The sequence below is a fragment of the Abramis brama genome, assembly GCF_963993115.1.
Source record: "Abramis brama genome assembly, chromosome: 2".
NCBI lineage: Eukaryota > Metazoa > Chordata > Actinopteri > Cypriniformes > Leuciscidae > Abramis > Abramis brama.
This window is the reverse complement of record NC_139964.1, coordinates 36,364,287-36,378,968: the sequence shown is the minus strand read 5'-3', so window position 1 is coordinate 36,378,968 and position 14,682 is coordinate 36,364,287. Positions and strand designations below refer to the sequence as shown.

The 14,682-nt window shown below is 39.8% G+C and overlaps 1 protein-coding gene across 2 annotated transcripts in view; it reads right to left on the bottom strand.

Annotated features, from left to right (window-relative positions):
- maml3 (mastermind-like transcriptional coactivator 3) overlaps positions 1-14,682 on the bottom strand; it is a 117,695-nt gene that overhangs the window by 37,273 nt on the left and 65,740 nt on the right. For both annotated transcript variants that reach the window (XM_084098044.1, XM_084098045.1), the window contains exon 2: positions 11,362-12,927. In XM_084098044.1, coding sequence (XP_083954170.1) covers positions 11,362-12,927 — 1,566 coding nt within the window. The remainder of the gene's footprint in view (positions 1-11,361; positions 12,928-14,682) is intronic.

Genomic DNA, 14,682 nt, shown 5'->3' with positions numbered 1-14,682 from the left:
GTTTTTAGGCTTCAAAATTCTTAATTTGTGTAGATTAATTTAAACAAAATCAGCAATAAAAAAAAAAAATCCTATTGGCTTTTTGTCAAGGGAACCCAGAGGCCGGATGACTGACAACCATTCAACCAATCACGGTTCGTTTTGTTCTGCGTCATGTTTAGGGGCGTGTAATTGTAACGTCGATGTCACTACAATAACGGACCAGCGTGTAAAACTCTTAGACGTATTTTAAAGAGTCTACTTTTGAAAATCCAGCATTTAGTTGATCCTGATAAGCGTTCATTGTCACAATTGTAAACACAACGTCTTGCTTCTTCCATAAGGGGGTTTGGCCCCACTGTATTCTACAAATCCTGTAAAATTCAACCAATCAGATGACGACTTCGAAACTCTTGAAGTGTTTTCAATTTTGTGTGCAATATGCATCAGATGTTCGGCCAACGGTCTGTAGGCGTGACGTCTGAGGCTGAGACTTTCGGTTTGGGCAACAAAAATATGTCGTCTCTGCAGCACTGTATAGAACAAATGTGTGTGTTTAGGGGTAGCACAGGACTGGTAGGGGAAAAAAAGGTACGAAAGAGGTATAGCATAAGCATACCAAAAACTGTTCTGCTTGCAGTTTGGCAGTTCAGGTCACGTTATTACACCTGCCTGTCAGGCAGGTGTAATAACGTGAAGCATTGAAACATTTTTTTTTGTTTTACCTCTGAACAGTACAACCAATTCAAAATCTAACATCACAACAGAAACACATCTGAAATTCACTCTCAGAAAAAAAAGGTACAAAAGCTGTCACTGTGGCGGTACCCTTTCAAAAGGTACACCTTTTTAGCTAAAGAGTGCATATTAGTACCTCAAAAGGTACATAATTGTTACCAAAAGTGTACATATTAGTACATAAATGGTATATATTAGAACATTTTTAAAGGGTACTGTCCCAGTTCTGTGTTACAACAGTCACTGATAGTTATAACACAACATAAAAGATGCCAAGTATGCAAGAAAGATAAAAATATGTACTTTTAAGAAAGTATTCAACAATGTGTCAAGTTGAGCAAATTAAATTAATAGTTGTTATTTTCTTGCTCAATTATGACACAATATGGTTCTGAAATATTTCCAGATAATTTATTTGGAAACGCAACTGAAAACATACTGAGATAACCATAATTCATGTACCGTAATTGTTCATGCAATTTTATACGGCATTAACAGATTCCATGACCCTGCTTGATTTAAAAATGTGTCTTAACTGCCTGTACATGACAGATTTGATGTTCATTTCAATTATTACAAATACTGTCTTTTATTTTCAAGGTACTTATTTAGGAATAGAATCAATACAGAAGTATCAGAGCTGGTATCATAAAGCCAAAACATCGAGGCGACCTTAGAGTGTGTTTGAGTGTGTCTACATGTTTTGAGGAGGGGTTCTTTAAAAAATACTACCCACTGCAATCTCACAGCAGTAGTAAACACACTATAGACTAAATAATAACCCTCGCGTGTTGACAGGTGTCAAACATTTCCATACACACAGACACAAACACACATGTGCAAGCTCATGCACACACAAAACTCCCACCTTTACCATCTCGAGTCTGCCATTGATTTCGGAAGTAAAGCGCTATGAGCCATGGTATCTATGGCAACACAGTGGCTGCGACGGCCAAAGTTTCTCTCTCTCCCTCTCTTATTGGTGAGGTATCCTCACTGGAGGAAGTGAGAGGAGGGGGAAGAGGAAGAGAGAGAGAGAGAGAGGCATCATTCTTATTCTGCGCTACAGGCCAGTGTTGGCTTCATAGCACACTGGCAGCAACAGCATCCTGGTCCCTGCATACTAAACAGAGCTCTGTCATCCAAGCACACACTGATACGTGCACTCACAGGAACGTGAATCTTATTAATATCCAGGATTCCAGGCTGTTTTATACCCTACATTATTATAGTTACAACACTCAAACACAGGTATACAAGGTGAGCGTGCATCTTCCATATATGAGGAAGCAGTATCTTAGCAGGGTTTGGAAATTCAAACGCTAATACACACGGGCAGGCAGACACCCACTGCAGGCTGCTTTTTTCCTGGGCAGCATATGCGCACGCACACACACACACACACCTCCTCCTGGCCTGTGCACTAACCCCCCACCACCACCAGCACCATCCTCTTTCCGTCTCCTCTGCTCTCCATCTCCTCCCTCTCTCTCTCTCTCTCTCTCTCTCTCTCTCTCTCTCTCTCTCTCTCTCTCTGCTGCCATGATCCATGTGGTCTCTCCATCTGTCAGTGTTAGCGCGTGGACAAAGAGTAGTGCAGCAGCGGCAGCGCTCACACACCCACACACACACGTATTGCAGTGCAATATAACCAGCATATACCTGCAGCTTAAGACTCATTCACAGCAGGTGCCATGAGTGAATTTTTAATTACTGAGCCTTGTTTTAGAATTTGTATTGTGACTTTATTAAGGTGGTGTATTAAATAATACAATTATAAAACAATAAATTAATTAATAAAAAGTAAAGTAAGCATTTTTGATTTTGAGGGGGAATACTATCCATTCATTTCTCGACAGCTTTTGTGAGATTTACCCGCATATAAATTGCAGCACTCTGTAGGACAGTTTAGTGAATTATTATATTTATTTATTTTAGTTTGGATCTTTTTAGTGGCACATTACTTATTTATTTAATCATCCATAAATATAAACAATTATAACAATGAAAATTATTTTTAATTGATAAAATAAAACTGGTTGACCTCACTAATTGACTGAGGGACGGACACAGTTTTCAACTAAAAACGTAAAACTTTTTATGCGTTTTGGCCCTTCGTTTACACAACAATGGCGCTTTGGGTGCCTGATACTCGCAAAGTTTTGAAAACAGGTTTCAAAGTGCTTCTCCGTTTTAAGCATATCGTTGCCGTGTGAACATACCCTTAGTATGTATTACCCTTAATATATAAATATATATATATATATATATATATATATATATATATATATATATATATATATATATATATATACACACACACATACATATATACATATATATATATGCATTTTTCCTTTATAAACATTACTGGTTTGTTTTTCCAGCACTGTCAATCTATGTGTAAACCGGATGCATAAACACACACACATACCACATTGTAACCATGTCTAGAAATCAACAAATGTTGACAGTTGTCAGCAGCAGGCCTGTTAACAACTTAAGCTAGAATATATCTCTCAGCCTAACTCTACCAATTTCAGTATTAGTGACACTCGGCTTATTCTACAACTCAGCCATAAGCTTTAACCCAAAAACAGCAGCTATAGTGTCACTCTTTCTGTGGCTCATTCAAGGCTGTGTCAATATAGTTCAGTGCAGAGATGTTGACTAGAGGCCCCCAGTGAATACGCAATAGACAAACATACATCATTACGGGATGTCAAGTGGAGAAAATTTTGCTACAACTGGGATTTTGTGTGTGTGTTTATAAGCTCTCTATACAACTAGTTGCTAAAACAATGCTTCGTCGCTGTATCTGCCCTCTTTCCTTGTTGACACACACAAGTGCACACAAATGCCTTTGTTTAGGCGGCACAGCAACGGTCGGTGGTGGTTTTGTCTGGTGTCTGTGTTGTCAAGGATACAACGAGTGTGGTGTGCTTCAGCCCCCACCGCTCCTCTCCGCTCTTTCCTCCCGTCCTCACTCCTGCAAGATCTGAGAGCAACTCAGCTCAATCCCTGATGTGTGCATGCGTGTGTGTGTGTGTGTGTGTGTGTGAGAGTGTCTGAAGGGGAGGGGGGTTTGAAGGAAAGCAATACCTCTCCTTCCTGTGAATAAAGAGAGGTGGGGGAAGGGGACAGGACAAGAGCAGTGGGGTGGTCTTTTTTCCGATTTCTCTGAATTTTCACTGTTTGAGATTTATGCCACAAGACACTTCGCTTCCATGGCACATGAAAGATGAAAGTAATACAGGAGGAACTCAAGGTGCATGTGTCAGCAAACACTGGTCATATGAATGAACTTTTAACTCAAAAGATAAGCTAGATATGTCATAATATACCACTGTTCTCCGTCACTATGTAAAAAAGAACTATAGGATCCCCTATATATGAATTGAAGGAGGGACTCAGGTAGGGGTTGAGAAGTGAAAATCGGATTTGGAATCGATATATAAGGTTAGGAATTGGATACTTGTCATAAAATTAAAAAATTGATTCCGTGTCGATTGCTTTATCGATTGATGTGTTCACATTTTAACGTGGTTTTAAACCATTCAAGCGCAAGAAGACGCTAAAGAGAACTCAATTCGGCACTCGTGCACTGTTTTCTAAGGACTACACAACATTCCTACCGGGTTAGTGACACCACCAACCCTAAAATTTACATAAACCCCGCCCCCGGAACACGATTTATAGATTATCAAGACAGAATATGCTAATCAATGACTAGAAGATAACTACACATAAGCTACATAAATTCATCAACTAACCATTCAGAAACGTCCTGTTGCATTCTACATGTTGTCACCTCTTCTTGAGTCTCTCCATCATTGTCTGAATCTGGTTTGAACATAAAAGGCTAAAAGTTTTTGAAATTTTCAGTGCATGTCTGTGTGAGTGCAAGCTGTTGTAGCTCCGCCCTCTGTGCCGGGAGCAGCAGCTCATTTGCATTTAAAGGAACAGACACAAAACGGAGCGTTTTTGCTCACCCTCAAAAATTGACAATTTTAACATGATATATAGAAATATCTGTGGGGTATTTTGAGCTAAAACTTCACATACACACTCTGGGGACATCAAAGACTTATTTACATCTTGTGAAAAGGGCATTATACCACCCCTTTAATGCAGGGTTCACCAATCTCGGTCCTGGAGGGCTGCAGAGTTTAGCTCAAACCAGCTCCAACACACCTGTTTGAAAGTTTCTAGTATGCCTAGTGAGACCTTGATTAGCTGGTTCAGGTGTGTTTAATTGGGGTTGAAGCTAAACTCTGCAGGACAGCGGCCCTCCAGGACCGAGATTGGTGAACCCTGCTTTAATGGATCTCTTAGCGCTGTGTAGTAACAGAGTCGCTTGATCCAAGATCGGCTCGCGCTGCATTGGTCCAACCTGATACCGTTAATAATCAGGTTGGACCATAAATACTGATACCGTTTTATCGCCCAGCCCTAATCTTTTGTAACTTTAACAAGGATTAATCTTTACTTTACTTACAAAAAGAAGACTATGCAGTAGAGTTGTCAAAAAGCACCGACTTCGGTACCAAGCAAACGGAACTGAAATTTTAAAAATGTGACGCTTTGAGTGCTGTTGAACGGAATCGTAAACACCTCAGATTCCCCACTGTACTCGCGGGCTCATCGGATATGTCTGTGATTGGCTACAATGATCAGCGCTTCAAATACATGTTGTATGTACATCAATGACGCTCTTCACCAAGTGCTTAAACAGATACAGATGGGAGTGTTTGAAAGCAGGGACATGCTTGTGATTTCAAACGCTCCCACTCCCAATTTTTAAAACACTTTCAAACACTTCCATGTGTTCTCAAACGCTCCCATGCGCTGCTCATTGTAGCCAATCACAGACACATCCGATTACAATTCCGCTCATCATCGCCCAAAGTGTCACATTTTTTAAATTTCAGTACCGTTTGGTACTGAAGTAGGTACTTTGACAACTCTACTATGCATTGTTGTTTTACATTTGATTTCAATTTCTGAACTTTTAGTTGTTTAGTATTTTTATTTGCTAAATTGTTTATTTCTTCTTACTGACTGCATACTTGTCTTTAGTAATGTTTGAAATTTATATTAGTAAGCCTAGTTAATTAGTTAGTTGATATTTAGGCTGTTGATTTTTGTTCATGGTATTAAGAATGTAACAATGTTTTGCAAAAAGACAAAATAAATATTTTTGATATCTAAATGTTTGACTTTTTTACCATATTGGAATCAAAACTGGCAATCAACGAGAATCGGAATCATTAAACAGAATAATAATTGGAATTGAAATCGCTAAAATTCATACAATACCCAACCTTATTGTAATAGAGCTGCACGATTCTGGATAAATTAAAAATTTCTGGAGAATCACAATATTTTTTGTTTAAAATAGAGAATATGATTCCCCCACGCTTATAAATAGACTAAACAAAATAACAAATTTCTAGAAGTTAATTGCTGAAGTCTATTTTAAAAATATTTAATTTAATCTGAATTCTTTTTTATTTGTTTGAATAAGCCTTAGCAACCACCCACAACACCCTAGAAATGCACTAAAAACAACTAATAACAGAAATAACTTGATGGCAACCATCTATAACACCCTAGCAACCAACTTCCAAAGCCAAAGCAATCTCCCACAACACCCTAGCAATGTGCTTAGAACATTATATAAATTGCATAGAAACACCCTGCCAACCACCCACAAAACCTAAGCAACCACATAGCAAAGCCCCAGCAACCACTGACAACACCCTATGGAACCACATAGAAGAAAACATAACCACCTAGCAAAGCCCTCCCAACCACATAAAATGCATAGATTAAAAACACTTAGAACACCTTAGAAACACCTAGTAAACACCCTGGCAAATATCCATGACACCCTAGCAACCATCAACCTTTGCAATCACTCACAACACACTATTATTGTAGCAGCAGGTTTTGTTCTGCCAAGTACCATTCATAAAAATCATCAGTGTTGTTACCTGAAAGTCTGACTGCCCAGTGCCCATTAAGCAACACCCCACTGTTAATATCCAAAGCCCCAAACATCTATTAGTTCACACACAAGCTTTACAATGGCATTAGCCCTAGCACACATTCACACACAAACACAGCCCACCATACAGTTTCCTCCTCTCTACCTTTGATCCCCCACAAATAAATTAGTCACAGCGATATGCAAAATGGCATGGAGTGACAATCAAAGCCTGACTAACAAGCTTATAAGGACCGTGCTAAAGTTTCATAATCACACAATAATAAGATTATGCAAACTCGCCCATTTTGCCACCTGTGTATGAAAGAAAAGGAAAAACAGAAAACCAAACCACTAGATGCACTCTGAACTCTATGAATGTGTGTTCAAGGAAGCCATTGTGAGAAAGCTTTTACTGAGTGTCTTTACCTTCATAAGCAACCATAAATATTGCTAATTGTGATTCCACCCCCATCCCTTGACTGTCCACCAACAGCCTCTACCACTCTTTAATCAATAACCTGATGGCCTGTCTATTGTTTAGATGAAAGATCCAATAAGATGCTATGCTGAATTCAAAATGTATTATCCAATCAAAAACTTGCTAACTCCAAATGAGAGTCTGAGCAGGCAGAATATCAAGACAAATAACATTAATAGTGTATTCTGAAAGTAAGCAGCCCATAAATTAACACAGAATATATACGGAAAACTATTACATCATTCTTGTTTTCAATTTTTTTAAATAATCAAATACAGGGTGATTGTGACCACTGGTGGAAAAGCTTATTTCATGTAATATATATATTTTTTTCCATTAATTATATTATAAAAAATATACACATATTGACCCACACCTTTTGTGTGAAGCCAAAAGCCACCTTTTTGTTTAATATATTTCAAATAATGGAGCTACTAATTTATAAAATGCATACTGTGCTGGGATTTGCTGTTGATTTTCCATAGCAGAGAACTGCATACATATAACATTGCACATGTTCTCTATGGACAAAAGGGACATCAGAAATGTGTAAATGTCATATTGTGAAAGGCATACATTGCATGCAAATTGTCTGAATGTAGCGCCTGAGCTAAGCTAAAACCTTTTGGTGTGCTAACACAAATTATAAATATTTTGCTAGCTACTTCACTGCAGGTCCTTTATAACTCTAATGTGTGCATAACAACATTTACTACTAATAACAGTAAGAACGGGAAAAGGATGCTGCACTAAAAGGAAGCAAAGGAGTAGTTCTGAAATGCAAACCTCAGGCAAAACAAAAATTAGCATTAGCGACGAAGACACCAGTCTGGCTGGTCTGAGAAAACAGTGTGTGGAATTAGCAAATGTTTGCCAATTATATCTACTACATTCAAAGCAATGAAACTAGCATTTTTGTTCAGTCAAGTACATTGAGCAAATGTCCTACAGGACAAAGAACACAAGACAACATTTTTGTGCGACCATGCCAATTCAACTGATAAAAAGCAAGACGGCAGTGTTTAACATCACTAGTGTATTTAGGAGGTAGCAAAATGACAAATGAGTCGAAATTTCTCTTTTTCATACATACAACCTCTTTCATAATACCTTTCTCTCATTTAGCCTTTGATTTCTTTTACACCCTTTCCATAATTCATACCATCTTCTACTTATGGTCTACCTTCATTCTGCTTTTTCTCTCATTCTCTCTCTTTTTATTTCTCTCAACCTCATTTCGCTCTTCTGCTGCATTTTCCTCAGGCTGCAAAAGAACCAACCATCATAAATCTACCCCTTTATTGCTTCTGAGGAGAGAGAACGAGGGAAGAGAGGGGGTGGGGGCATGGGAGATGCAGGAGAAGAGGAAAAAAAGACGAAAAGGGGTGGAGGAATATCTAATCTCAGAGCAAGAGCAACAGAACCCAATGAACAGATGGATAAAATGAAAGGAGGAGAGAGAGGGTGCCTGGGAGGGGCTGAGGATGTCACCATTAATGAGAATAATTTACAGTTCAGAAGCTAACAGACTCGAGACCTCTCCAATAACTGAGACCACCACCAGCACAATTACCCTTTCATAACAAAAGGCATTCTAGCACTCTTGGCTGACATTTTTTAGTAAACAGTAGTCTAACGAAGAAATTGTGTTAGATAATTATGCAACAAATACTAACAAATCTCACATTTCTCATTAGTTGTTGACTGAAGGCTAATGGTTACAACCAATGAGCAAACGGCAGTGACATTTGAATGAACATGGTAATAATGATTTGAAAATACTATCACTATCTAATACTAATACTGATTCTATCAATTCCTGAAACTGAAAGGAGAGAGAAGGCATCCTTTTATCCAAGGATAGGATGAGGGAAAGGGATTTTGGCGGCCATGGGGACATCAGAGGTTGGCGCATAGGCATAAATATATTACAGAGTGTCGATTTCCTATTCCAAGAGCTAGCTGTTGCTCAGGGCAACAGGAACCATTACTGTCCCACTGCACAACACAGACATACAATCCAGAGTTATGGGTAAGGACCAATCGGTTCGACTTATAACAGGTCTCTAGGCAAACTCCCCAATGCTGAACAATGCTGAAGCGTTGTCTTAATACTTAAGTAATAATAATAATAATAATAATTTGTTACATTTCTATAGCGATTTTCTGGGTATTCAAAGCGCTTTACATATGGAAGGGGGGAATCTCTAGCCTGGTAATACCAAACTCTGCTACTTCGCTTTGCTTCGTAGAAAGAGTCTGGCATGGCATAATTGAAAAGCGTTTTCTTTCTCGTGGGGGGGGGGCGCTTTTCTGAAGTTTAAAATCATTGGTTACCCGTAAGCCAATCACATAACGTTTGGTTATGGCGTGTGTTATGCGCATGCTCAGCCGCATCTAACTTCCACTGTAAACACATGTATGATGCGAAAACAAAACCATCGAGCGAAATACCGGAGTGAACATGGCTGTGAACGACTTTTGCAGATTATGTGAAGTAAATCTACGCATCCACGGTACAATCAGTGTCTACGTCACGGCTCTCAGCCCACCCTCTGTTCGTTGATTGGCCGGCTGTTTTCAGGCCGGAGGAAAAGGGAAAGCTATTATGCTGTCTCAGACTGAATACAGAAGCGAAATGAAATTGAGCGGAAGTACGAAGTCTGACGTAGTCAGGCTAGGGAATCTCCTCAACCACTACCAATGTGCAGCATCCACCTGGATGATGCGACGGCAGACATATTGCACCAGAACGCCCAACACAGCTTATTGGTGGAGAGAAGATGAAGCCATATATGTATGGGGATTATTAGGAGGCCATGATGGACAGAGGCCAGTGGGCAAATTTGGCCAGGATGCCAGGGTTAAACCCCTACTCTTTTTCGAAGGACATCCTGGGATTTTTAATGACCACAGAGAGTCAGGACCTTAGTTTAACGTCTCATTCGAAGGATGGTGCTTTTTGACAGTTTGGTGTCCCCATCACTATACTGGGGCATTAGGACCCACACAGACCACAGGGTGAGCACCCCCTGCTGGCCTCACTAACGCCTCTTCCAGCAGCAACCTAGTTTTCCCAGGAGGTCTCCCATCTAGGTACTGACCAGGCTCAGCCCTGCTTAGCTTCAGTGGGCAACCAGTCTTGGGCTACAGGGTGATATGGCTGCTGGTGTTAGCTTTTAGTTTTGTATAGCCAGAACTTTGACTAAACTGCAAAAAGGTGGTCCATTTTGCATTTTATATTTTATAACATCCACTTAGACAGGAAGAGCCGTCTGATTAACATGTAAAACCAACCAATCACAGGACTGATGTTTGTGTATAATTTTGGGGAGGGTTGATCTGAATTAATCTGATTATATCACAATAATAGTGGGTGAAAAATAATTTAAATAATGGTGCAGCAGTATCCATGAGCAACTGTACAGAAAACACAAAAAAATCTGGTGGTAAATGTGACTACTCAAATAAGTACAGACTATTTGACAGGCATAACCAAGAAACAGCAGAAGGATAAACAGTTTTACTCATGGATATCTAATTTACCTGCTACCAAGTACCTGGTAAACAAAGCAAACAAAGCTCTGAATATCTTCAAAGATTTTGCCTGACTAAAACAAAAATCAAATCCAGTGATTAACTCTTCCTCAACAGCATTCATTGCATGAACCTGGTACACCTTTGTTTTCAGGAGCATACTAGATTGATATAGTGCTTTCACGTTTTGTGTACAATATGCACCACATGGTCAGTGCATAGACTGTGAAGAGACCAATGGACTTCAAATAAATTTGAATAAAAAGGTAAAGAGAAAATAGAAGGCTTGATGCCATTTCTTTTTGCCAAAAGTTTTTAGAAAGTTATTACTTGCATGCATCCACTCAGATAGTTCAATGGATAGAAATAGGTAAATGTATATCAGCTACTCAACCAAAAACCCAAAACCCAACCAAAAACCCTGATCCATCAGATCACAACAAAATGTAAAACCATTGTGCTTCAACAACAACAACCATCTGACCAAATATATAAAGATTAACACTTAACACTTAATTCACAACTGTAGCCCTGCACAAAATGTTATTTATTTTTTTAAATATTAATGAAAATGCAAAAGCAGCAGTTAGTTTTAGTTCTCCATAACATGGCATGAACAAAAAATCAAGAATCTTACCTGTACATGCTGCTGCATAGAGCCATACGGCATGCCTTGAGTCAGCGCTTTTTGCTTTATCATCATCATCCTCTTCTGTTCTTCACTTAAATGGGCTGTCTGGTTGGGCATTGGACCTGGAACTTGTGGTTGCCCACCCCCTTGCCCTGCGGTGCCCTGCATGTAGGGCATCATCGGGTTTTTGGCTTGATTGGCCATGGGCGGCGTCATCCGCTGACTCATGTGGTCTACTCCACTGAAATGAGTCAGCGGCTTGGTGTTGCTATAAGAGAGCTGTTTATTGAGGTTGTTTTGGGCAGTCAAGTTATTAGGTTGCTGCTGCTGCTGCTGATGATTGAGCATGTTCATGTGGTTCTGTGGGAGGTAGTTGTTCATGCTTGGTGTTTTTGGCCCCATTGTGTTGCTAGGATTGAAAGCCTGCGGATACATCATGGGGCTATTTGGTTTGTCTGGGTTAAAGGGTACACTGTATGGGCTAGTTGGTGCTCCTGCAGGTGACCAGTTTGCGGCTTGGGACTGCTGTTGGTGCTTCAGTTTAGCACGCTGCTGCTGTTGGGCAGCCATTTGCTTCAGCTGCTCAGCCGGTGAAAGTTCAGAGGTGGGCGGGGCTGGTCCACCTGTTCCCCCTGATCCAGGGCCACCTCCCGTTACTGGAGTTGATCCCACGGGGCCAACGGCAGGACCTGCATTCATCATAAATCCATTCCCAGGCCTCGAGGCCTGGGTCTGCGCTTGGGTGGGCGTTTGCGGAGAACGAGCCACACAGTTAGCAGGCGATCCTGATGGCATTCCAACTGCTGGTGACTGCTGCAAGGGTTGCTGGGGTGGTGTCCCATTGGCAGCAGTTGCAAATGGTGGACCAGAGGAAGATGGTCGCACCTGAGGTGACCCCATGGGCATCTGTCCACTCTGTGGTTGCGGTGTACTGTTGGGTGCCGAAGCTACGGAGTTAGGTGCTGGGTCTTGTGCAAGCTGTGTTTGTTCTGTCGTGGCCCGTGTGAAGTCGCTCACCTCCTTCTTCTCCTCAAAGTCTTCATTGAAGAGGTCGTGCATATCATCCTCAGGCACCGTATTCGCCAACTCGTCAATCAGTTCCTGCCATTCCTGGTCATTCAGATTGATATCAGAGAATAGCTTGTTCTGATTTGAAAGCGATGTTTCCGAGGACTCTATTCCACCGCCATCATCCAAAGGCTCCTGTTTCATGTCCTTTAGTAGACCAAAGCCATCATCCAAATCCAAAGAACCATTAAGTTTAATATCAGGCATTCCACCATTCTTGCCTAAATCCTCATGTCGTCCAGTAAGATGGTTAGTACCAGCATTGCCATTGCCGGTTCCGTTGTTTGAGGAGGCACTGTTGTTGCCCGAGGGCAAGGTAGGCTTGATGTCCATTGAATGAAGTGGGGAAATGGGTGGGAGGCTACCGAGAGAGTCCATTCCAGTGCATCCTTCCTTTCGGAGTCTCTTTGTAGTGGGAGAGTAACTCCCATCACTGAGGCCATTTTGGTCACCATTTAAAGGAGATCGGGCACTGTCCAATTTCCTCTTCACCGTCTCCTGGAGCTGAGAGAGAAATAAAAGAGAGAGAACAATGGTTAGAAGGTTTCTTCAGGTGTATATAAAAACCTACGAAGGACAACATATTTTAAGAATATTGTTGTCATACATCCACAATGTCTTGTAATGGTACCTAGTGAAGTGGTTTCTTGAATAAATAGTTAGGCATGGAATTATTCGAACTATTATTTACATTTCAAAGCAGAAACACGTCAGAGTGGTACACGTTTTAGTCCAGAATGCCAAAATTTACATAGGGAATATATTCTCGCTATCAAAAAACAAAACAAAACCACCTTGCTACGTGTACTGTGCTAGACTAACTGGGACTTGTCACAGCACTTGCATATTGTTGCCCTATTGTTTATTAGATTTTTTCTTTGGAAAATGATTAAATGTAAAAGTAATTGTAAAACACTTCACAATAGAACAAGCTTTGTGCCAGTGATCATCATTGTGTTTTTATGTATAACAGTAAAACAAACATCAAAAGTGAATCAGTTACTTAATTACTGACATGAATTGATGTTACATTCACTTGCATAACTGAATATACTTTACATCAAATGAGGGCAGGTATTTTGATCAACACAAACTGCCAATGCTTCCAATGCTGGTTTTCCATAATCTACACAGGTGATTGGGTTTAAACAGAGTCCTCAAGAGTTAATAACAGGCTAATTCAAAACAGAAGACAAGAAGGTCCTTTTATTTGCCACTATATAAAGTCTTAAAAGCCACATGCTTATCAAACTCAGTCTAATCAAATTACTGTAGGGATGGGCCAGAATAGTCAACTAGTTAGAACCAATTAGTGATGTCAAATAATTTGTAGCTATATATATATATATGTATATGTATATGTATGTGTGTATGAAGACCTCTGATGCAAAAGCTTCAAAAGCTATATATATATATATATATATATATATATATATATATATATATATATATATATATATATAAAAGCTACAAATTATTATTTTTGTATTATTATTCCTATTTATGCTATAAAGGGGATGCATTAAGAGACAAATTCTCAAAAATTGTTTTAATGTGGTTCTCCAGCACCTTGGTGCTATGAGCATGAAAAAAAATTAAATTTAAAAACTCTGGCTTTTATTTATTTTAAACACAAGGACACCTTCAATCTGACTATCAGATCAGGTTCTGGTGGACTCTAAACCAGCCTAATTATGGAAGGCTTCCTCAAGACCGACTAGTTAACTAGTCGTTCAACCCATTGGCTTGTCAATTTTGAAATATGTAGCTTTGCATATTCCCGTTTTACTGGCACTGCACGCACACACAGACAAACAAACTAACGGTCAATGCACAGAAAATCACTGATTGGGGAAAAAGGTGATGAGTGTCAGTTATCACTTCAGATTTAGATAGAGAGAGAAAAGACAGAGCACAGAGAGCAGGGAATCAGTTGCAAAATGAACTTTCATTGTTCACACATGGGCACTCTTTCATCCCACAATGCTCTTTTGCTTAATTTGTCTCAGCCATTAAGCTGTGTCTAAGCCGCTCACCACAAGCTAGACACTAACACACGCGTACATGCCAACAGAGGTTAGGGATGGGAGACAGCTCTTCAAAAAAACTCTTCAAAATGTCATTATTTCCTTAAATGTATTTGCACAATAAACCACAAATAAGAAGGGAAAAGAGCAGTAATCAGTCGTAATGTAAATTTAAGTATTCTTCAAGTTTTTCCACAAATAATTATTTTAACATCCAGTTGTGCCACTTTTA